This window comes from Epargyreus clarus, unplaced genomic scaffold (genome assembly GCF_041222505.1).
Source record: "Epargyreus clarus isolate Ecla_fem2 unplaced genomic scaffold, WU_Ecla_fem_2.2 ptg000018l, whole genome shotgun sequence".
NCBI classification, from domain to species: Eukaryota; Metazoa; Arthropoda; class Insecta; order Lepidoptera; family Hesperiidae; genus Epargyreus; species Epargyreus clarus.
Genome location: NW_027332226.1, coordinates 8,846,908 through 8,872,682, shown reverse-complemented (window position 1 = coordinate 8,872,682; position 25,775 = coordinate 8,846,908). Strand labels below are relative to the sequence as shown.

The 25,775-nt window shown below is 35.2% G+C and overlaps 1 protein-coding gene across 1 annotated transcript; it reads left to right on the top strand.

The window, feature by feature from the left end:
• The first annotated feature begins 20,077 nt into the window (after positions 1-20,077).
• LOC140749640 (odorant receptor 85f-like) lies at positions 20,078-25,769 on the top strand. Its single transcript, XM_073082751.1, has 5 exons — positions 20,078-20,188; positions 20,471-20,572; positions 21,577-21,665; positions 23,978-24,044; positions 25,710-25,769. Exons 1-5 carry the CDS (start codon positions 20,078-20,080, stop codon positions 25,767-25,769), a joined length of 429 nt encoding a protein of 142 aa, XP_072938852.1.
• The last annotated feature ends 6 nt before the right edge of the window (positions 25,770-25,775 follow it).

Genomic DNA, 25,775 nt, shown 5'->3' with positions numbered 1-25,775 from the left:
TAGAGAGTTTTAGTAAACTAAAGACGTAACGCACAAGACGTTTTGTGGTTCGACTCCGGCGGCACCATCGCTACACTTATTTCTGCCTCTTAGCAGCGTTAAGCACTGCTGTGATCTGGTTTAAAGAGTGTGGTAAGGGTGTCATACTTTTCCGAGGCGTTCCAGCTTAGTCCTCAGTAGTGGTGCATTTGTGGCCGACATTAGGTAGGAATATCTAATTCCATCAAGGGTTGATTACAGATGTCCATGGGCAGTAGTAGCCACTTACCATCATGTGGACTGCATGTTCGTCTGATATTCCTATTTTATAAAAAAAAAACTTTAATTATTTACAAATGTTTATGGCGGCAGTGGCTACTTTCCATTAGATGGACAGCATACTCATTTGCTACTTTATGCTATGAAAACAAAAGAATACAACAGCCGTTTGAGTATTCTTGTATGATGGTTGAAAGTATATTATAAATAATCTTGGAAATATTATTTTAATACCTTCTATATTTGCACGCCCTAAAGGCAAAATAAGAGGATATTATGCATTATCTTGTAGTAGTATGTATGTATTAGTGTAAGAGCGGTGTGGAGCTATGCTCTTTAATATAAGTTAAGTGAATTGATTGTAAAAGACAGTTGCAATAAAGACATACTTCAATCAACACGCATTATTTTACTACATGGCGACCCTGCCAGGTTACTACTACAATCTTAATACCCATTGTACCTTATTTAGCAAATAGAGATTATTTTGTTGTTTGTATATATTATTAGATCAATTTATTTTGTACGAGTATATTGTTTGTACTCAAAGACTTCAGTACTAATTTGCTTTCAATTTTGTTCATTACCACAAAATATTTAACAACTATTTTATTTTAGAAATTAAATAATATAAAAATTCATGATAACAAAGGGATTTTTCCGAAAATACGTTGTCCAAGGTTAAATGATGTTACTCAGTAAAAATAATATGCTAAGGAATTCAGACGCTGTTTGGTTGTTTGATTTTTGCATTGTTTATCTTTTAAATTTTACAGATCAAACCTTTGATAGTGAAAAAAAATATTCGTTTTTAATATATAGTAATAACAATATTCACTTCTTTCGTATTTACATTTATTAATCCTTACTATTTAACATTTACTGGTATTAATTTATTTACATATTAATAATTTTATCCCTTTTTATACTTATAAACTTCTATAATGACGTAACTGTTTCATAAATTAAATAATAATAAATCATTTTTGTCATGAAGTTGTATTTTGATTTCCTGAAATGACCGGTAACCTTCATAAAATGAACTTTTTTAAACAAATATGTAATAAATAATAGATTTGTTAAATTAAGTACTATGTTTTATTATCGCTTTGTATCACCATCTCGTAATTTAAATAGCAAGAAAGCTGTTACAATTCTACTTTTCAACTGAAAATTAAGGTAGCGAGTGACACGGGGTGACGCGCGTCTGTGTCTGGCTACACAGATTAGATTACATTTCTTACTGTAACATTTTAAACAAAAATAAAGAAAAATTGAAGAAATTTATAAAGCGAAAGCATACTGCTTGTTATATTGTCGCAGGTGGGATAGATTAATCTTGGATAGATCTACGATAGGTGTCCCTGTAGTTACGGACCAGAATAGGGCTACGGTATCCCCTGCCTGTCCTAAGAGGCGACTAAAAGGGGCTTCCGGGGTTGCGGGCGGCAAAAGTGGGAGCTCGAACGGCCCGGCACGCGACCCCGGGGAGGACGGCGGTGTGTGTGGTCGCATACCGTCGTGCTCACCTAAATGGAGCTCGACGGAGCAAGACGTGTAGAGGACTCCGGTTGCGTTCCTTTGGAGAGCCTGGAAACCTCTACGCAGCGCCAAGGATGGCCACCGGGGAGGTTTTTATTGCGGTAAGAGTCCCACATAATCCAGTGTCGCTCCCACGGCATCGTGTACCTTTTGAAGGTTTCCTCCTCGTGAACAAAAAAAAGGTCTAGGGTAGGTAAATATTTGTAAATAACATTTTTCCACATGTCAAGAATACAAAATGATAAAAATGCTTATTACTCGCAAGAATATAACTAACGAAAGCTTCAACAAGTCAATACAATTAAATGTCCAATTAAGAGTAAGTATTCTCTGAAAAATTGAAGTTAAAAATAAATAGGTTCATGTAGCTGGAGTGCGGCCGCAGTAACGCGTTAAATTGAACGGCGCCGGCAATAAAAGCTAATTGAGTGTGTGTCCATTAGGGGAATCGTCACGACGCCCGACGATTGATATAACCTTCGTGCGACGTAAATATAAACTAAATACGATTGATAAAACTTCTGTGCAACTTAAATAGAATTTAAGTTCGATTGGTAAATGTTTGTGCGACCTGAAAAGAAAGAAAAACGGTTTAGTTCAAACTGTTTTTTTTTATAATATAATATAAACCCGCAAACCGCAAAGAAATCAGATGGTTTTAATTGCTCTTCTACCCGTTATTTCGGTTCTGAGAATATAGCAAACAATCAAGATGATCAAAACTCCACTTAAAACGATGAAAAGAAATAAAAAGCGAATACACATGAATAAAAATATGTAGATGAGGGTTGTACTACGTGGTGTTTGCATAAAATCACAAAAATCAACATTTCGTATTTCACTTCTAATGAGAAGCGGCTGTTTCATGTAGCTTCAATGCTTGAATGCTTCAGTTTTTCCCTCGGACTTCATTCGTGTATATTTTTGAGTATGAGATCTAGCATGCAGGTTAATTAGGTTATTTGAATGAATAATCCATTCAATTCAATAAGTATCATGAAATTCTGAATTTATATTCCAAAACACTAACTTTTCAATTCGTTGCTTTCAAAACAAATTTAATATTTTTGTTATTAAAATTATTATGTTTTAATTTATTCCGTTGGTCATTGAAATAAAGACTATCACTGTAAATAGGTAAATTACGTACCAATGTACTCCATATATTGTCAATACATTACCAATGTAATTTAATTAGCGGCTGCAATATGTAAATCGTATTTAATTTATGAATAGGTGAATTAAAAATTGTACGCAAATAGTAAAACTGTTCGTTACGCTAATTTCATGCCAAATTTGTTCAATTTAGTTTTGTGCCAAATGGAAATGGAAAATTTCATATAATACATATGTGGTCAGAGCTAAAGTAACTTTTAGAACCGCGCGAGTGAATTCAGTTCATAATTACTAAAACGGTACGTTGAATTCAAATTGTAATCGCACGGCGGTTCTCGTATTGCTAAAAAGAAAAAATCGTACCGGCTCGGTCCTATTTGTTTTTTCTTTAAGTTCATAACGACACGGTCTTGGGTCAGTGTATAAATTAATGTCCAAAAGTTTCTATTCAGTGAAGGTGGGACTTTTGAAAGTGTACTTAAACGCGGTGGCCTGTGGTTATCTTGTGAGTGTAATTTGGTACTTGTGCAAGTCGATAAATTTTTTTTTCCTCTTTTTTAATTTATCAATAATTTTATTTGCACTAAAATCAACAGAGCAAACCGTGTAAAGAGAAAGAACCGTTATGTTCTTTCTACTAAAACCTACTAAAGCTATTTAATTTGAATAATATTATGTTTTGTATGGTTTACAAGTTTCACGAGTTATCGTAGAGAAAAAAACAGCGGGCATTTAATACCTTGTAAATTTTGCCTACTTCAATTGAACAAAAATAGAAATACTTTATATGATCTGAAATTCAAAACTCAAACATGCAACTCAGATTTTTTAAAGTGAAGAAAAACAAATTGAGGAAACTTAGACACCTGAGAGTAAAAAACGGTTCTCAGGGTCTGCAGTCTACCAATTCGCAGTTGATCAGCGCTGTGGACTATCGCCTAAACTCCACTCACATCTAGAGGAGTCAAACAGACATTTAAATGAAAGTACTGGCCATTTCGTTGCAGAATTTATTCCGGTGCGGGTGGGCAGGTGCGGGCCCGCGGTCAGTAATTAACAAAACAAAGGCGTTCCGCTACGCAACACCACTTGATGTCGCTGCCTACGTAATTTTAAGAACGGATTCTTGTCGAGGCTACTTTATGCCGTTGAGGTTTTTTCCCTTATCCCTATCCCTATTCAACTCGACATAGAAGAAAAGAGTCGTTATGAATATAATAAGAGCAACTTTTGTAAAACTTGAATTTTCAGCCTTTAGGCACTCGTATAACTGCATTTAGAGTTAATTTTTGGCATTCTACATTTTCGTATTTACTTGCGAAAACTGGAATGAAATATTTGCGGATTGAAATAAATTTCTTTTGGTGTTTGCATTTTTAACTATTTTGTAATTTTGTTGTATTTGATTTTATTTATTTATTTAAATTACTAAAAGTGATAATTATCTAAATCATACATACTTTTAATTAGCAATTTTAATTTGAATTAGCAAGTGAGCATGCAGTCCACCTTAACAAAAGTGGCCATTGCCGCCCATGGATATCTGTAATCACCCATGGATAATAACAGAGTCCTATTGCTCGTAGAGCACGAAACCCTGAGGAGTAAGTTGCAACATCAAAGATACATGATGTATGTCTTCCGTAGCACACCCTTCAGAACCACATCACTGCAACGCTTAACTATGTTGTTATTAGTTTTCTGAATCAAACCACAAACGTATTTTCATAAAAAAATGAACCATATTTTTGTATATGTAAAAATATAGTTTCATTTAGATTCGTTTGCCGTGTATTCCGAGCGCTAATAACAGTGCATTAGCGTGTCATCTGGCAACTTGTCTGAACTGAAACACAACTGCGCCAGCGCCATCTGGTGGCTCCGCGGAATCTTGATGTCATTGCTTAGCGCGATTAAACCACATCACTACACTAATGCTCCACCTCTGCTTTATAAGGGTCTTGGTATTTTCGTCTCCTTCACAGCGATTAATATTTTAGTGAACCGAGACAGTTAATAAGGTTTGCGTTGAGGTTATTATGTCGAGTATTGACATATTTTGTAGTTTTGTTATATTTTGAATTGCGAAGTACTTTGTCGAAATACTTTTAAAGCGATTGTAGAAAAACTGTAACCCGTTTAATTTTTATGTATAGCCTTTATTCTACCTAATATATCACCAAATACATCTGATTCAGCCGATGTATATTCTAATCATAAGATTGAAAATATAGACATTACACTCCCACTCCGTGCTTAAGTTGAATCTAATTATTTTCCAAGACGTTATATTGAGTTGTTTAAGTTATACACGTTGCAAAGAAAAATATAAATAGTAATAATTTTGATATCCTTTGATTTAAAACGAATAGTAGCTTCCAACGGTCATTTATTTCTTTTCTACTTTTCATTCATTTATCGGCCATTGAATTAACAATTTGACACAATTTTTGTTCAACTGTACTTAATTAAAATATGCAATGCAGTCACATCTATTAACATAGCCGATAGTTGGCTGGAACCCAATGCTTAAAAGTTCCAATTAACGATAAGTAATGAGACCTAGTTTAAAGAAATTAAGCTGGCCGGAATTCGGAGCATGGATGGTACTCTGTAATTTATTTCACTATGTATATTTATCGCAGCTTGTTAATGTTTTTACACTGCAATAGGAGCCTGGCAACTTTGCCAGGCTAATTATTTTGTCCCAAAAATGCTTTTATTAGTGTCCGATCGAAATTGGTTTTTAACCGAGACTATATACGGATATATACGGTCTCGTCCGAAATTTCGGCACAAACCGAAACTTTTTTCATTCATGGAAATTTCCATAATACATACAAATTTATAGGTTATATCACACGCGGATCGTCGGCTTACTAACGATCAAATCGACAAGAATGCCTGCGTCTGAAACAACCAACCTGCCAAAAGCAACCCGAAAGTTAACGGCCGTATGTTTCGGCTGAGCCAAAAATTTTGGCTGATTTCTGGCCAAAACCGAAAGCGGAACTTCAAATCAATCATTACTTTTTATATTACTTATGATTATTTTTGAAAAAATAAGTAACCTTTGTGATGATGGTAGTGTTCAAGAAAAATAAACGGAGATTGAAGTAATGTCAGTCTTATTTAACCAACACGGCTTTGAATTCGATAGGAATGGATTCTCTTTGATATCGGTTACAGAAATTGCTACCTACGTGAATCAAATATGAGTAATCGCTATTAATCTGCACATACATAGGTGTTTGTACAGACACCACTGCAGTGTTTCTGTCTTAATTTAATAATACCTAATTTCTATCTAGAAGCAGTTCTCTATTTTCGGTGAATGGCTTACGTAATTATGAGGCACCATCTTAGTGTTCAGGAAAGGAAGCGTAACTGTGATTGGCTTTAGGGAGAACTCTTGTTCTATATTGAGTTGGTAAATGTCTTAGGGAGCAATAACCAGGTAGACTGCTCGTTTACTCTTTCAGTCATATCCAAAAGGGAAGAAAATATCTTTTTGATCTTCAATCTGATGATAAGTAGTTAGAGCGGCCCATGGACATCTATAATCAACCCCAGATAGGATTAGATTCCTACCTGAGGTTGGTCACAGACGTCGGCCGTTACCCCTGAGGACTAAGCTGGAACATCTCGGAAAAGTATGTCTCCCTTACATCCTTCAAACCATAACACAGCAGCGTTTAACACTGCTGTTATTAGGTAGAAATAGTTGTGGAGGTGGTGCCGCCGGAGTCGAACCACAAAGGGTTCTACCACCTCTAAATACAGTATACTTTGTCACATTAATGCATGCTTACATTACCATACTTTTGATACTTGCTAAGAGGAAATTCTCGAGCAGTGCTTGAGTGTGGCAGGCGCGAGTTATAACGTAATTAAGCACAAAGCTAACACGTTCACTTGCAGCCGCCTATGAATAAACAGACGTATAATACAAAATTAACTGTTATAAAAGGAAGGTAAGTGACGGCGATTTGTTTTGGGACGAAGTTTCTTATAATGCGGTTTGCAGTGTATGAGTGGTGGAAACTGTTTCGTAAGAAAAGCGTTATGTCTCTTTTTCTCCCCTTTACCTATCTCTGTATGTTTCTATTAGGTACAAGTGTGTGTGCACACATGTACATATCAGCACCAAGATTATGAGACGACTATCGTGCGCGGTCGTTTGTATAAGTGCAATACTGAGTTACGTATTTGTTTATGTCTTAAATTGTTGTTGACTTATTTTGTCTCATAAAAATTTTGCTAATAAATCCTCCCGACCGAACTCTATCGTTTTCTTCTAAGAAAGTACCGAAAAGTAATTAATTCATCTATACCGTGCTAACAAATCTTCGTACAAATTCAATTCACCCCTTTTTATTGCCCCAGAAACTTCTGAAAGAAACTCGAACTAATCAATTTTTCGTGTATCCTAAATGCGTTAACGTTCAAAGGAGGAGGTAATTGTTCGCGAAACTTGGGCGCGAATTGCAAAAAGCTTTTGAATTGATTGTCCAGTGTCAGGAAATTGCTGGGTGTTGGCATTGTTTCTCAGATTCACGGAGTCTATCCAACTTTTCTCATTAGAGCGATCCGTTACGGCAGCATCGAAACGCTTACAATATTTCACGGGAGTCATAAACAAGAGTTATATCTTTACGAAACGGTGCAACTTACAAGTATACTTTATAGGTTTAATTATGAGGAACTTCGTACAGTTTTTCAACTGAGTTATCAAAAGAAAGTGGTCATTAATTGGTCAGGAGTAATAAAAACAAAAATAAAAGTATAGTCAGTGCAGTTAGGGAATCTATTTTTAAAAGGATATGGTAGATGATTAACATTATATTTTTTAAAGCAATGAAATATCTATGGCATGCAGTCCATCTGATGACTAATCGTTATTTATTGTCAACTATTGACTTGAAGCACCTTTTTCATTCTTGTAAGTATGTTTGGGTAGCAGCTGTCGTTGCACTAACATTGTATACTATTAAACGCGGTTAAACATTTTGTAAAATTTTCTCAAAAGGTACATTACCACTTCTAAGATGCACTGCCTATAAAAGCCTTAACTATCCGAATGTCTTAACAGCATCAGTATTCCCTAAAAACTATCATTAGGAATTTCCCAAAACAAAAATAAGCGGGCACTTTCTAGTCGTGCTAAACTAAGGCCATGTGAAGTTGAAGCCAAACGTAAGCTTGTTAAAAAAATATAGACACGAAAATCTAAAAGTAGGATGCCTGGTGAACCGAATAGAACAATTTCATTTAACGGGCTCAGTACGCGTGTACTGCGCAACACGAGCTATCGAGATGATGTCGCTATCAGCAACGACATGTTCCACAACACATTACCCTTTTCACGCCAATGACTTCACGGCGCTTCGCAATAGTTTGTAACGTTATCAGCGTGTAGCAAACTTGTAGGATTGTACCTTACGAACAATGTTAGGTGTGTCAATGTATGTTGTCATATTTGACTTACGAACAATGTAAGGTGTTACAAATGTATGCTGTCATGTTTGACTAGAGAACATTAATTATTTATAACGCAATAAAATTATGTATAAAAATTGTCACTTTCTAGTCGTGCTAAACTAAGGCCATGTGAAATTGAGGCCAAACGTAAGCTTGTTAAAAAAATATAGACACGAAAATCTAAAAGTAGGATGCCTGGTGAACCGAATAGAACAATGTGAGTTAACGGGCTCAGTACGCGTGTACTGCGCAACACGAGCTATCGAGTTGATGTCGCTATCAGCAACGACATGTTCCACAACACATTACCCTTCTCACGCCAATGACTTCACGGCGCTTCGCAATAGTTTGTAGCGTTATCAGCGTGTAGCAAACTTGTTGGATTGTACCTTACGAACAATGTTAGGTGTTACAAATATATGTTGTCATGTTTGACTTACGAACAAAGTTAGGTGTTACAAATGTATGCTGTCATGTTTGACTAGAGAACGATAATTATTTATAACGGAACAAAATTATGTATATACATTGTCACTTTTTAGTCTTGCTATACTAAAGCCATGTGAAATTAAAGCTAAACGTAAGCTTGTTAAAAAATATAGACACGAAAATCTAAAAGTAGGATGCCTGGTGAACCGAATAGAACAATGTGAGTTAACGGGCTCAGTACGCGTGTACTGCGCAACACGAGCTATCGAGATGATGTCGCTATCAGCAACGACATGTTCCACAACACATTACCCTTTTCACGCCAATGACTTCACGGCGCTTCGAAATAGTTTGTAACGTTATCAGCGTGTAACAAACTTGTAGGATTGTACCTTACGAACAATGTTAGGTGTATCAATGTATGTTGTCATATTTGACTTACGAACAATGTAAGGTGTTACAAATGTATGCTGTCATGTTTGACTAGAGAACGATAATTATTTATAACGGAATAAAACTATGTATAAACATTGTCACTTTCTAGTCGTGCTATACTTAGGCCATGTGAAGTTGAAGCTAAACGTAAGCTTGTTAAAAAATATAGACACGAAACACTAAAAATAGTATGCCTGGTGAACCGAATAGAACAATGTCATTTAACGGGCTCAGTACGCGTGTACTGCGCAACACGAGCTATCGAGATGATGTCGCTATCAGCAACGACATGTTCCACAACACATTACCCTTTCCACGCCAATGACTTCACGGCGCTTCGCAATAGTTTGTAACGTTATCAGCGTGTAGCAAACTTGTTGGATTGTACCTTACGAACAATGTTAGGTGTCTCAATGTAACATGTGTGTATCGTGTCTGACTTGAGGACGATAATTATTTACTGAACATGTTGCAGAACATATGTATGTATGTATGTATTTGTTTGTATTATACAGTTACGTTTACATTTACTTATAAGGCCTTGTTTATATTTATAGACATTAAAGCTGTCGGACACGGGCCGTGACAGGCATAAACATTTTTCTGTACAATAAATAAACAGGCACGACCCATGCGGTGGTGTTATGGGAGATATAAATACGAGTATGTCAATAAACATTGTACATGTAGTAGAATACGTTATGTCTGAGACAACACGTGTCTGAAACGTTCTACTTCTATTTTTTTTTTATTATATTGGAGTAGCAGACGAGCATGCAGTCCACCTGATGGTAAGTGGCTACTGCCGCCCATGGACATCTGTAATCAACCTCAGGTAGGATTGGATATTCCTACCTGAAGTCAGCCACAGATGCGCTTCTACCCTTGAGGACTAAGTTGGTACGCCTTGGAAAAGTATGTCTCCCTTACCACACCCTTCAAACCGGAACACAGCAGTGCTTAACACTGCTGTTATGAGGCAGAAATAGATGTGGCGGTGGTGCCGCCAGAGCCGAACCACAAAGGGTTCTACCACCTTCTATTGATGTAAAATTCATTAATTTTAACATTAGTGTCAACTTTTCGGTAACACCTAATTGTTTCTTTATGTTATACAATGCACTCGTATTAAGTATAACTTGCAGTTTATCACAAAATGTACACATTCAGGCGGCCCTGTAACCTGTAATCATTACGCGTTATGATAAAAAAAAATCGAAAAAATTACATTAATGATAATTCTGTTATAATTTCCTTTTTTCCATAAATAACCTATACCTAATGATGTCTACATTTTACCTTTTTCCACGTCTGACCAAACCAAAAATTCGTAGCAAATTATATGTCAAGCGCTTCATTCATCACAGTTTTAACTTTCATTCTGTGGTACAATATTTCATATTTATAAAACTGTATTTTAGTATGCCGGCATATTTTACTCAAAACCAGCAGATATTTTCTAAAAAATCTACATACAACGCTTATAAATCATGCAGCGTCGGCATTGCATCATGTTTCGATATGACAGTTTTTAGGTCGTTACCGAACTAATAAAACACATGACACATCCAATACCAAAAGGCTATGGGTAATGGTATGGCTGTAAAACCAGCCTTTAAAATCTTTATGTAGTTCATAGGTACTCGTAAAAAGACAAAAAAGTTCAGTGAGTGCTTACCTGGTTTTAACACGCTTTTTTATTTATTTGTTTAAAAGCTAATGCTATTGAAAAAACATCTTAGTTTTTGGTTTTTGGTTTTCAAAAGTGATTTTAGACGAATTTAGATCTCTAGACAAACCAGCTTAGATTAACGCTATATAAATGATTAATATGTAAATTATAGAAATAAATCATAAAGTGTCTGAATTTAAATTCACTTTTTTGCTATATATATTTTGACGATATCAAAATACATACCTACATAAAAGAATACAGTTTTCCTCAGGCAGTCTGTATGGAAAAAATAACCCTGGCAAAGGCAAAATCGCTGCTTTCGCATATAAAATTTTCCATTCAAGTATAAGTACGTCTAGGTGTGGAAAATTGTACATTTCATGCATGTAAGGCATTCCACCTTAATACTCAGGGGTATCGCTACTGTGACCGACCTGAAGTAAGACTTATCTTACTGGGAGTAGCAATAGCCACTTTCCATCAGATGAAATGCATGCTCATTAGCAACTTCAATATAAAAAACATAGATTAGTAAAGATACTTCGCCGCCTTGAAATTGAATGAAGCCGCAAATGGCTTATTATAGTAAGTTATTTTTTTGAATTCTTGACAAATAAAAACATTTTTAGAGAAAATTTACGAATAAATAACTAATACTGCGTAATTTTCATAATAATTAAATAATTTATAATAATAATTTCAAATATTTTAAGGACACTTTAGCATGGAGACGTGGCAAAACTTTTTTACGCAACTGTTTCAATTCTCAAAACTGGGTACATTTTCTTGTTAGGAGTGAGTAATCTTACTAATCTATGATAAAAAAATGTAAAAATAAATCTACTACAAGCTTAATATATTTTGCAGAAACACGTGCGTCCCAACTTCATAATCGTCTTTATTTAGAATTCAAGTGCCTACCTGAGAGTTTTATTTATATGAGCAGTTCATTTTAAGAGCCGGAGAGCAATTACCGTCATAAGAGGCATTTTATTTAAGTACTAGGTAATATAGTTACCACCGATCTTAGCACTAATACTGGTACTACAACTAATACTGCTAATTCAGTATAATATTTATATGCCCAAGAAATAACCGTGAGCTAGATAAATAGGATAAAAATATTGTTAATTTAGGTTATATTATGTAAAATAGTTCATGAGTGTACATGTTATTTAAAGGCTATATAAGGGTCTCCAAAGGAATCATTGTTCTTAAAGGAATTAGAAACAATTATTTAAAAAAACGCTTTTTACACTCACAGCCCCACACGAGGATTCCCTGTGTCGTGAGGGCCATGGATACACACATAGACAACAACACAAACACCCAGACACAGAAACAGAAATTAATTATTTAGATATCCGTCTGGCTGGGGATCGAACCCGGACCCTCTGCGCTTCAGACTGATCGTCAAATTATTAATAAAACACACTAACAATGCCGGGTTTTAATTGAATTGAATGGAATCTCTGCCTTATTTTTATAATTGTATATTTTATAAAAGTATTTGTTGTTTTACGATGAAATATACCTAAGCTTTTATAATTATATTTCTTGGAATTAAGAGTAAAGGATATAATTTTATTAAAAGGAACGAATGAGTACGCTGAGAGTATTATATTCATTTTCTTGGTAATGGGGCAGTCCTCTGCGGCACATTTTCAATTTCCTATTCACCTATATTATATCCGCTTACGAAATTATTTTTTGGTGATTTATTTTGGCTACTTAAAAGAAAACGTACATAATTACACGAATAGTATTTAAAAACGTGTATACTTTTTAGAATTTCTAAGACATATTTATGAGCAGTCCTAATAGTAAGGAGGCACTGCCGCCCATGGATATGTTCAAGTAGAGTAGGACTTCCTCCTATCTTCAAATATTAATATGATCTCCCAACATCCCTAAAATCCCACATAATCCTGCGTCGCTCCCACGGCGCCGGGTACATTTTGAAGGTTTCCCCCTCATAAACAAAAAAAAAAGTAGCATTTTCTGCCAGTCAACCTTAAGGATGTGCAAAAAATATTAAGGCGGCACAAAATACATGTAATGCTAATAATTTTATGTTCTACCAGAACCAAAATGGGTAGTGTGGATGCAAGTAAGCTTTATGCAGACGTGTGTCCCCTATCTTAAAATACACCGTAGTGTTTGAAACTGCTGATATTGAGTAGAAATAGATGTGGAGGTAGTGTCTACGGAGCCGAACCACGTACGATTTTATAACCCCGAAAATAATAAGTAGTAGCGACAAGCTAGACAAATTTATTTTCTCGTACTACTAACTACACAGCTTCTATGTCAACAGAATAAATGTGTACCAAATAGAGTGTCAGTTAAGTGTTTTAGAAATATCATTTTATTTTTCGGTTTCTTCTCAGAAATTTCTCAGAAATCTTATCATTTGATACCCATATCTTGGAGGTGCATTTTTTTTATAATATAGGAGTAGCAGACGAGCATTCTGTCCACCTGATGGTAAGTGGCTACTGCCGCCCATGGACATCTGTAATCAACCCCAGATAGGATTAGATATTCCTACCTGAGGTCGGCCACAGATGCGCCGCTACCCCTGAGGACTAAGCTGGAACGCCTCGGAAAAGTCTGTCTCCCTTACCACACCCTTCAAACCGGAACACAGCAGCGCCTAACACTACTGTTATTAGGTAGAAATAGGTGTGGTGGTGGTTCCCCCAGAATCGAACCGCAAAGGGTTCGCTTGCTAACTCTACCAAACTCTACCTCACGTATGAAGATTATCTAGATCAAACACATTACAATTCTTTTCAAAATAAATGGACAACAATTGTAAGATCGTCCAAAAAAACATTAAAGAAACGATCTTACCATGATACTCCAGTGCAGTTTACTTACCTACTACCTTCAAAATATATTTGGTCCGCCATGTTGACGCATTCGCCATCTTTGATTTGGAATGCCATTAATAAATTAATCATGCATTTATCCTAATTGGTTTATATCAGTTTTATTTAATACTAGTTTATACCAGTTTGATTTTATATTAATGGATTGGACTATATTATCAATTTGCAAGATTTAATCCGTGCATGCACAAACAATGCAAGGTAATAAAAGGTTTTAATAAGTTTGTTTTATCTCATACAAACAGTTTATTTTCACAATATTATAAAATAAATAAACAAATAAAACATACATTTTGCAATGCAAAGGTAATGAGTATTTACTGCGGTATTCTTTCATAACATACCATTCCAACACGTGTAATTTAATATATGTCCGATATTTTACGATACACATAAAATAATGAACGACGAAGTCCGTTATTACAGTTTTTCATAAAATTATACGCGTCCGCGCTTTCATTTGTGAAGTTATGATAACTATAAACTGAATGGATGAGGCATAAATACTTTTCTTTTAGGAAATTCGTATTTTCAAATTTCTTCTTTGTATTTGTTTTCATTTGGAAAGTTGGTAGAACCCTTTGTGGTTCGACTCCGGCGGCACCACCACCGCACCTATTTCTACCTAATAACAGCAGTGTTAGGCGCTGCTGTGTTTCGTTTTGAAGGGTGTGGTAAGGTAGACATACTTTTCCGAGGTGTTCCAGCTTAGTCCTCAGGGGTATCTGTGGCCGACCTCAGGTAGAAATATCGAATCCTATCTGGGGTTGATTACAGATTTCCATGGGCGGCAGTAGCCACTTACAATCAGGTGGACTGCATGCTCGTCTGCTACTTCTATATTATAAAAAAGATGTAAATATAAAAAGAGAAGGTAAATAACTTACCAAAAGTTATCAACGTTTCTCGAAGTTCTAGGAAACGCCTCGTCTATTATTTCCATTTCATAGCTTCATGGCTCCTGCAAAATATTAACTTAAAACTTTTATTTTTTGTTACATTTCATTTAGAACTCGCCGCTATGGAGGACTTACAACACCTGGAAGCTGATTATTTCCGACCATTTCTAACAGTTCTTAAATATTTCCGATTTTCTGGAATAGATATTTTTGACGAGCGCTTAGGCTTTCTGAGAATCAAATACCTATATTTATTTATGCTTTCAGTCCATATTGTAACAACGATTGGCCATTGGGCCTTTCTTGTGAAAGCAGCCGGCAGTGGGGTTGATTTATTAGATGTGGTCATTGATTTATCCTATGCGTATGGGGCTCTCGAAGGTATATGGCCGGGCCTTTGTTCCGGGTTTATATTAATTCTTTTCATGTTGAAAATGGGCTTGTGCGTCGTAGTTCTTCGTAGATTGTAGAACTTTTTGTGTATCATCATTTTTGTCTGCATGAGCGCGGGGTAGTTTTCGCACCGTTGTTATTTCATTTAATGAGGGTAATCAGAATAGGAGGCGTTTCAACCGTTACTGGCTTGAGGCATTTTTTCTTGTCACCTTTATTTACGCCCGCACGTACGTCCAACCCGTCGCGCGTGTTGTAACCCGCACGTACGTCTCAGCCGTAAATAAGCCGTAAGTGTGCCTTTTCTATTATACAGTTTTATACGTACACGCACAAGTATCGCAAAAAGACTGCAGCGAGTTAATTCACGTATGCAGGTGAGACGCGCGTGAAAATATAATCACGCGCGACAGGAAAGAACCCGTTAGTTTGTTTAAATCCTCTTTTGTTCTTATTACATAAACAACATCCTTTAAACCAAATGGCTTCAAAAACTAAAATGGCCATCAAAATCAAACTCATGGTAAGTATGCGAAGAATTGTTTCTTTTCCAGGTTGCTTGCTCTATCTTCATTTCTTATACAGCAAAAAGAAAATCAAAAGTTTCGTATTGAGTCTCGGCAAGGAATGGCGTGACGGTGGAAACTTATCGTCAGATCTTGTTGCCTTGAGGCGAAAGAAAATTAAATCACTCGACCGATTCAATTATGGTAAGGTATACTTTGCGCATAATCCCTGTTTCACCGAACTGTAATATGGACATAAAAATTCAGCGCGAATTTTCCCTTTTTCCAATTTCTATTAAATATAAATCCAAGTACTGAAAATTACACCGAACGTTAATCATCTTGATATTGATATATTTTGATAATAATCAAGCGTATCAAATGACAAAGAAAAGGTTATGAATTATTTTGTCTTTTATGCCCTCAATTTGGTTAAAATAGACGACAATAAAAAAATGTATTTTTGAACACTGTGGAACACTTGGGTACAATTTTGGAACACTTGGCGCGTTTAGAAGAACATATCGTAATGTATTTTAGCGGAACACAGAAGCTACGCGCGTTATTATATTACCTAATTTGTTAGCTTTTGATTGTAAACAGCGCCATCTAGTTTAATAAAATGATTGTACGCGACGATATTGGTAAGCAAATATTTTTATATATTTTGGTTGCAGTGGTTTTCACCGGGACGTCAATTTTTGTGCATATTTACATGCTAATACCAATTACTACTGTTGTTGTAAAGAAATATATTTTCAAAGAAAATGTTTTAAACGTTTTACCATTCAGATTACTAGTGCCTTTCAACTACGAAGATAATTTGGCCTTGTATATAATGGTGTATGGAGTCGTTTACGTTATGAGTAAGTATAGATATATACCCGTCATTAATAACTTATCTATCGATATTTCACCTGCTAAATATATTTGACCATTTTAGTATCCAGATTTTGTCCAATAGTTAGATTATTTATTTATTAATGTCGTATGATATTGAATTTAATTCTAATTTAAAGCTTAAGACGTAATTGTAGTTTTTGCTTATTTTACTTACACTAAATTTGCTTATTTTTAACACCTAAAAATATTGAACGTATAGGGTAAGTATAGTATAAGTATAAGGGTAAGTTTGAATATTTTTTACTTTCCAAATTTGATTAAATTTTACATAATTACCCACTTGCTTTTTATACGTTAAAATATCGAAACTGTTTCATAAGAAATATGAACGTATTATGACTGAATAAAATTGAAAAAGTTTACAAAGCTGTCGAAGGCGTGGGAGCCTTAAAACCTTAATAAATTGTAAAGGACATTTCGTACTGATCTTTTACAAGTCTATCAACACTGGGTTATCGATCTATTATTGTGACACTGTTGAACATTGGTCTCCTCTGCAAATTGAGAGGGAATCAAACCAAAATCAAGATTATCCGAATTGGTAGGAGATCTTTAGGTAGGTAAGATCTTTGTGATTTTTAGAGAGGTATTTATGTCCAAGATATTCAAATCTCAGACCAACCTCAAAATTAAGAGCCAAATTTAAAACCACTGTCACTGTTACGAGTACAGGCTATCACTGTTCTTGTCATTAGTCTAGCATTTTATTATATCTGTAATACGCATTTTTTTCGTTTTCCATGAAATAATGAAAATTGGATCTGTTTGTGGAACAGAATTCTCGTAATTCTATTAATATTTTATTCCCGATCGTTCCAATCACGTTTGTAAGTCGCGTTCATGTTACCCGTACAAATTATTATATTAATAAATTTATTTATTTTCAGCTTTAAGTCTAACGTATATAATAAATGGAAGTTTACTCTTACTCACTGTATGCATGAATCAACTAAGAATTCAATTCGACTTACTACAAAATGAGTTTAGAGATATTTTCAACTCTGCCGACGATTTCAATATGGACGAGAAGATTAAGCGAACCGTTTTAAGGCATTCGAGATTGCTGAAGTAAGATATTTCCTATCATATTTGGACGACAAAATATAATATCGATAAGCCGCAGCTGGACTGCATTTTTCTGCTAAAGGTTCTGTTTTAATTGATAATAAAATACTGTAGTACTAAATAGTAAATAAATAATAAATAGTAAATAGTAATAGTGTAAGTAGTGTAGTGTAGGGCGTTCGCTAAAATTGTTGCGTGTGTACAAAGCGGGTTTTTACTCCGGACGGCTTGGAACCCTTGGCTTGGCTTGGTTTCCGAGGCATTCTAGCTTAGTCCTCAGGGGTAGCGGCGCATCTGTGGCCGACCTTAGGTAGGAATCTAATATTTTTGGGGTTGGCCACTTACCCTTAATGGATTGCATGGTTGTCTACTATTCCTATATAATAAAAAAATCCCACCGCGGAAATCCGTCGCGTGTAATAGATTAACTACAAAAGATTGCAAAATAAAAATAAATTTTAAATTACAAATTCATAAACAATTTAAAAATAAGACCAATACAAAATTGTAATTCTGTCACATGCTATGCGGTATGACTACATAATATTATTATGGTATAGTTCGCGCCAAACTGCTGGTCCGCTCTGAAGTTGTTGCGAGCAGGTGTAGTCAACTAGTCATACAATTTGCTATGGCGACGCAATTCATTTCTATATTCAGAGCGGACTAGCTGTTTTACGCGAACTCTACCACTAGGCAGTGTTCAATGAAACAGTTTGCGAGCGGGCGCCCGCCGCGTCCATATGCGCCCGCCATCCGCCGCGCGTGTAAAATCTCGTCGCTCGCACATGCGCCTTTTTTTTATTGAGGGGGAAACCTTCAAAAGGTACCCGGTGCCGTGGGAGCGACACAGACTAATGTGGGATTCTTACCGCACTAATATCCCCCCCTCCCATATTTTTTTCATTTTATAACTTTCATTTCATTCCATTTTTAATTAACAGTAGTTTTACTGCCAGTATAAACGACAATTATGCTATAAAATAATATGAGTAATCATAAACTACGCTGTCTACGCGTATTTTACTTACAAATTCAAATTCAAATTATTTATTGCTCATGCTTATTATCATTAGGTTTTTACATGTTAATTAGTACGCATTTACAAATACTACGTGTAAATTAAAAGTTAATGAAAGTTGCAATTTTATTCTGTTTGGTAACTGTTCTATTAAAACTCGAATTAAAAGACAAATTGTCGGGAAGAATGTCCGTACAAAGTAGCAGTTTCTTTATACATCTTAATTAAGGGGGTTGTTAGGGAAAGATTTAAGGATTGTCTTTCTGTATCCACTTTGTCTTTCTTTCGTTTTAAATTTAAGTAAACTGCACTGGAGTATCATGGTAAGATCGTTTCTTTAATTTTTTTTTGGACGTACTTAAAATTGTTGTCCATATATTTTGGAAAGAATTGTAATGTGTTTGATCTAGATAATCTTCATACGTGAGGTAGAGTTAGCGAGCATAGGTCGAAACCTTTGCGGTTCGATTCTGGGGAAACCACCGCTGCAATTATTTCTGCTTAATAACAATAGTGTTAAGCGCTGATGTGTTCCGCCTTGAAGGGTGTGGTAAGGGAGACATACTAATCCGAAGCATTCTAACTTAGTCCTCGGAGGTAATCGGCAGTAGTTTACACAAGAGCATTCAAATTGTAGCAATTCAACGTCACAAGAGTTCCTCTAAGTACCACATTTATTTATGAAGTCCGTTGGCCGTTTACCGATTCCATCTCCTCCAGCTCAATAGTACCGTAATCGAATTATTTTTCTCGTTATTACTAGACATACAAGTTGTTCCTTAAAACCAATCGAATAGCAGCAGTACTTAAAAACGAATTGAAATTAATAATGAGTTAAAACGCGATAAAATCGTTTCTATCAAGCATTTTCTTGAAATAGGTATAGAGCAATAGAAATACATTTTACGTTTAACTATTTAAGTGGTTTCCATCGCGGCTTTTCCAGCACTTCATAGATTGTGGTCACGGGTGTACTGCTCCAGTTCTCGACGTTATTAATTAATGTGTGAAGTTAATTTAACTTCAATATTAAATATGTGTACATATAACTGTTATGTTTAGAAAATAGCGGTATCCTAGAATGACGATTTATTGGCTTAATGTTAATTATAGGGTGGAATTACATACATTATGCATTAATAATTTAAAAAACTACTAAACTGTACTAGATTTTATATTATACTGGAAAATTTAAAACGAGTATTTAGATCGACCTTTAAATTGTTGAGTTGCTAATAGTGTTATTATAGAAAAGAGAACGTATGGCCAAATGCAGTTTGATTATTTTTTTTATAAACAAGTTGCAAATTGCAAATTGAGCATTTTCTGAGAAGGTTATGTATGAACGAGAATACGTTATTCAAATACAAATAATCATATTAAGATGTTACAAACTTATGACAAAACATTTATTAAGCAAAGTTTTATTTTAGTGTTAAGTTACCTATATGATGCATGACATGCATTTTTTTAGCTTCATCTCCGAATTGGGGAATGTATTCGGCGCCATATTTGCTCTTCACGTCATCTTCCTATCAGGTGTTATTTGCTTCTACTGTGTGGCAGCTATGGTATGTTTATTTTTATTTTTGTCATAAATAATTATTTTGAAATAATGTGTAAAGGTAACATACCTGCTATATTTTCCAATTTACATGGATATTAATATATATTAGACATATAGCCATCTAAAGTATCTTTGTCATAACTATGACTACGCCGTAGTACTCGTAGCGAACAAGTGCTACGAAGCTACGAAGTCATTACATTTTATTCAATATTTCGTTTTAGAATTTATTCTACAATATTGACTATTCTTTTACACAGTTGTAAATAATTGTTATATTTATCAGATCAACGGAAGACTAGAAGACCTTAAAAATCTTATGGGATCAGTGATTTCTATTATTATGATATTCCACTGCTGCTACAATGGACAACTCCTTTCAGATTCTGTAAGCGATTTTACAAATTATATTTTTTATATTTTTATTTTATAAATGAACCACATTTAATGCTTATATAATCACAATACACTTTCACTTATAATTCATGAATAATAATTATTGACATTCGTAATATCAATAATCTGTATAAAAATATCAATATTCGAATAAGTCGGTTTAATTTAATAAGTGGTTAATAATTTAAATGAAGTGGTTAATAATAACTAAAATGTTTATGGTATTAGTTTATAAAAAAAATATTTACTTTTAAAGGATGTCTAAATATATATTGAATTTGCGTACTGAAGAGCATATATTTTTTGGGAGTTAATTAAATGCCTTTTCACAAAATTTTAAATGTAAGTTCTTTTTTACATTGATATGTTGATGTTTTTTTACATGTCGATTAAATGCTTTAAAGCAAAATATAAAATAGCTCTGCTAAAAAGGCAACTCGCTGCAGAAAACCTAAAACATTCCTACCACAAATCCCTGAGCCTAAAAAAGTTTTTCGAAATTAATTACATAGTAAGCCTATAACGTATTTTTACACACGCATACATACACACACAAGGACACACACACACACACACATATTGTATACTAACGCAATATTCTTGGTTCATAAATTAATTGTTATATATTAATAATTGTTATTATGTGTGTTTGTTTTTTTTTGGGAATCTACATTGTATCAAGATTTATCCGTCGGTAAATGGGGACCGCTTACTTTTAACTCCCGAATAAGATCTTTGGGAGTAGGAAGTGACTGAAAAACAGCGCTGCGCGGGGTTTCTATCCCGCATTAGCTAAAGCTTAGCCACTTCGTATTGCTCCATCGCATGTATTTCAAAAAAATATTTGTTATGTATCTGTAATCTATTGTTCTATTCATGTATGACAATATATGATTTTATTATTATTATTATTATTATATATCTGTTCATATAAAAAAATAAAATCATATAAGTACTTAGTAGTAGTGAATATTTAAAACTTTTATTGTGTTCCAGGCAGTTGACGTCGGCACCGCAATATATGATAGTAACTGGTATTCCCTATCTAGTGCTCACAAGAAGATTGTGTTGATCACAATGTTACGGTAAGTTCTAGTGTAAGTCTTAAGGTGGTGGAACCTTTTGTGGTTTAACGCGGAAGGTACTATCCCCACACCGTATGTTTCATCTTATCTGGGGTTGATTACAAATTCCAATGGGCGGCAGGATCCACTTACCATCAAGTGAACTGCATGCTTGTCTGCTACTCTAATAATATTAAAAACATAACCCCTGTCCTACTTCGAGTTGTTATAGATGCTTAATCTTATATAAAATTCTCTTGTCACAATGTTAGTTACCGTACTCCTCTGAAACGGCTTTACGAAAAAAAATATATGCATATTCAGTAGGTCTGAAAATCGGGTACTATCTATTTTTCATACCCCTAAATGATAAAGGTAGTTCACCGTTAACATTTTTTTATTTATATGGCAACACATCGTTTGCCGGGTCAGCTAGCATGATTATGAATAAGGTGGACTGCATACTTAGCTACTTCAATACTATAAAAGTGTTCTGTAGGACTACCATGAGTTTACAAAAGTATTACTCGCTAGCGACTGCGTAAAATAAATGTATGAAAAATTGTACAGCGCCTCTGGTGGTTACTCGTAGAACTAAAATCCGTAGTGACGTAACTCGATACGTAAAAAACCTATCGAAATCAAATCGCTAGCGAATGTCATTATGATCTATTGCCATACAAATTCGGTCCCATGAGTCATTAATTTGACAGACGTTGTCAAGAAATACCGTAACGATAGTAGTTATGTTATTCACTAGCAAAATGACAATAGTTTTCTATTTACCATTTCAATAGTGGCGTTTCTATGCCAACTCATGGTAATGCTACTGTACTGAGACAGTATTATATTGGAACAACTTCAGCATTTCCAACACTTGATAATTGTATCAATGAATTGAAATCGTGTCAAGGAGAGCAATTATGTTGATTGTAGTGGATTGTTATATGTATAGCGATATTTTCGCATAAAATTGATATTTATTTCAAGGGTTCGCAGTATCGCTAACAATGTTCCAGATTATACGATAATAGTCCAGTTTACAAGTTTTTGAACATAATTGAATTGAAAACGGTAATTAGTAGTTATTGTACTTCACTATAAAATGTTATTCGTAAAATTTTAAGTTATTATCGTTCATTTATTCGTCGTTTATTATTATCATAAAATAATTATTTGAATATGCAATATGCATATTTAGATTTTTTTATTGGGAACACTTAAACTCGTTAATTGTTATCAAACTAAAAAATCGGTTAATTACAGACACACATACAGAATCGGTTAGACACAGTCTACGGATAATCTTCTTATATGTTTAGTAGATATATAAGCTACATCCGTAGTAGTGTATCAGTCTAAAATGCCAAGTATGGCATGGTTCTCCAATACAATGCAATATAATGATCATTATTATTCGAAGGTGAATCCATTGTGCTTCGACACCAGCATACCTATTTCTGTATAACTGCAAGGTTTCGGTTTGAAAGGTATAGTAAGAAAGACCGATTTCTGCCTAATAACAATCGTATTAAGCGCTGCTGTGTTCTGGTTCGAAGGGCGTGGTAAGGGAAACATACTTTACCGAGGCGTTCCAGCTTAGTCTTCAGGTGTAGAGGCGTTAATTACAGATGTCCATGTGCAGCAAAAGCCACTTACCATCAGGTGGACTGCATGTTCGTCTGCTACTCCATATTATATAAAAAAGGTGGACTGCATGCCCCTCTGCTACTCCTATATTATAAAAAAACACACTTATCTAAGGCGTTACGAGTTAGTTGTCATGAGCGCTACTAGCATACGGTACCCTTACCATGAGTTTTCAAAACAACCCACAATTTTACGTTACGTTTACTCAATCCATTATTCTGTTCCGTTTGCTTCAGTAGACTGAGTAAACGTAACAATAAGTAAGTGCTCAAGTCTTTTTGTCTACCTCACATGTTTGTAAAAAAGAGAGACAAAACATAAAGCGCCATTTTGTCAATTTAGACATTTAATGTTACGTTACTGACACTATAGTGCTGATACAGTCCGCTAGGGGCGGTGATTGGGAATTGTATGGGCAAATACGTAAACAAATACCAAAACAGTCATATTTGTCTAAACGTAAAAACTCATGGTAAGGGCACAGATACAAGGCTAACCTCAGAACTCATATCAGCGGTAAATAATAGATGCGCGACAATAGTCACTTACCTGGTGGACTGAATGCTAGTTTGCTATGCCCACTTTGTCACTTACCTGGTGGATTGTATGGCTGTTTGCTACGTCCATTTTCTAAAAAGTCTACAAAACTACAATACAACTGACCTAAAGCTATTGTGTTACAGATCGCAGCGAGTCACGTACATCAAGTCCACGAGCTACACGCACGTATCGTTAACGACTTTCGTAAAGGTAATTTCAGTAGGACTACCATGAGTTTACAAAAGTATTACTCGCTAGCGACTGCGTAAAATAAATGTATGAAAAATTGTACAGCGCCTCTGGTGGTTACTCGTAGAACTAAAATCCGTAGTGACGTAACTCGATACGTAAAAAACCTATCGAAATCAAATCGCTAGCGAATGTCATTATGATCTATTGCCATACAAATTCGGTCCCATGAGTCATTAATTTGACAGACGTTGTCAAGAAATACCGTAACGATAGTAGTTATGTTATTCACTAGCAAAATGACAATAGTTTTCTATTTACCATTTCTATAGTGGCGTTTCTATGCCAACTCATGGTAATGCTACAGTTCATAATACTTTGTAAACGCTTACTTCCGCGTCGTAATGGACGGTTGGCACGTCACGCGTAATGATAGGGAATTAGCTCCAATTGAAAACTTTTATATTAGTTTAAGTATGTTTAAAGTGAATATCGTTATAAGTAATGTGAATACTGACAAGTCGGTATGTATTGAAATTTTGTTTTTATTTATTTAGCGCGACAAATAATTTTAATGTAATACCTGAGTACCAATTTATTAATCAAAAATAGTGGTTTCGATTTTGACTAATGGGTTTAATTCCCCTGAGGGTCTGACCTTTTGAACTTTTGGGTGATGTTATCTGCTATTGCTACGACTTTTTCGATTACTCACGTTGAGTATTAAATATTCACTTGTCATTAAAAACTATGTAAGTATTTTGATTCGTGTCTTTTTATAGAACTAGATTTATATAGTGGAAACAGCTTTTCGCCGCGCCACCCGAGCGAGGCTCTACAGTGTATATCGTGACATCATTTCGACCTGGGACATTTTAAAAGAAACACCTCCAATATCTGAATATAGGATTTTTCCCGGCAATTTGTAGAACGGAAAATTTGTTACGGGAACAAAGAATTTGCTGCTATATGTCATAGCTAGGCACGGTGTAATTTCATAACCCTCTCATTATTATATTACATCCTCCGTAGTTATGACAGTAATAATTTTAGGCCATAGTTCATTGCGCTGACGAAGTTATTGATAAACTTCACACACTTGAACTTTTTTTAATGGACCCTTAGTCCTCACCACAGGACTACTATTTTTAAAGTACTTCAGTCAGAAAGTTTCCTCACAAAGTTACCCTTCATCGTTTAAGCAAGTGATAATTCATTTCTTATACACACATAACTCTGATAAATTTGAGGTAAGGTGCCAGGTTTCAAGCACTAGGCTATCATTACCTTATCCCTGTATTTCCGGGACATGCCCTATGCTACGGTATCCACTGCCTGTCGTAAGAGGCGACTAAAAGGACGGACGGGAAGGACGGCGGTATGTGTGGTCGAATACCGTCGTACGCACCATACGGTGCGGTGAGCGACAAGCTCACCTGGGCGGAGCCCGACGAGGCAATGCGCTAAGAGGACTCCGGTTGCGTTCCTTTGGAGATCCCGGAGTCCTCTACGCAGCGCCGAGGACGGCCACCGGGGGGGTTTTAGTGCGGTAGAGTCCCACATAACCCTGTGTTGCTCCCACGGCATCGTGTACCTTTTGAAGGTTTCCCCCTCGTGAACAAAAAAAAAAGGCTATCATTATCTTTTTGTTACACCTATTCTTTAAATAATGATTTTCTTTTTCAGATAATGAACATGGCGTGGTCATTTATTTCTTTGATAACTAGAATGTATGAAGAAGAATAATGTTAT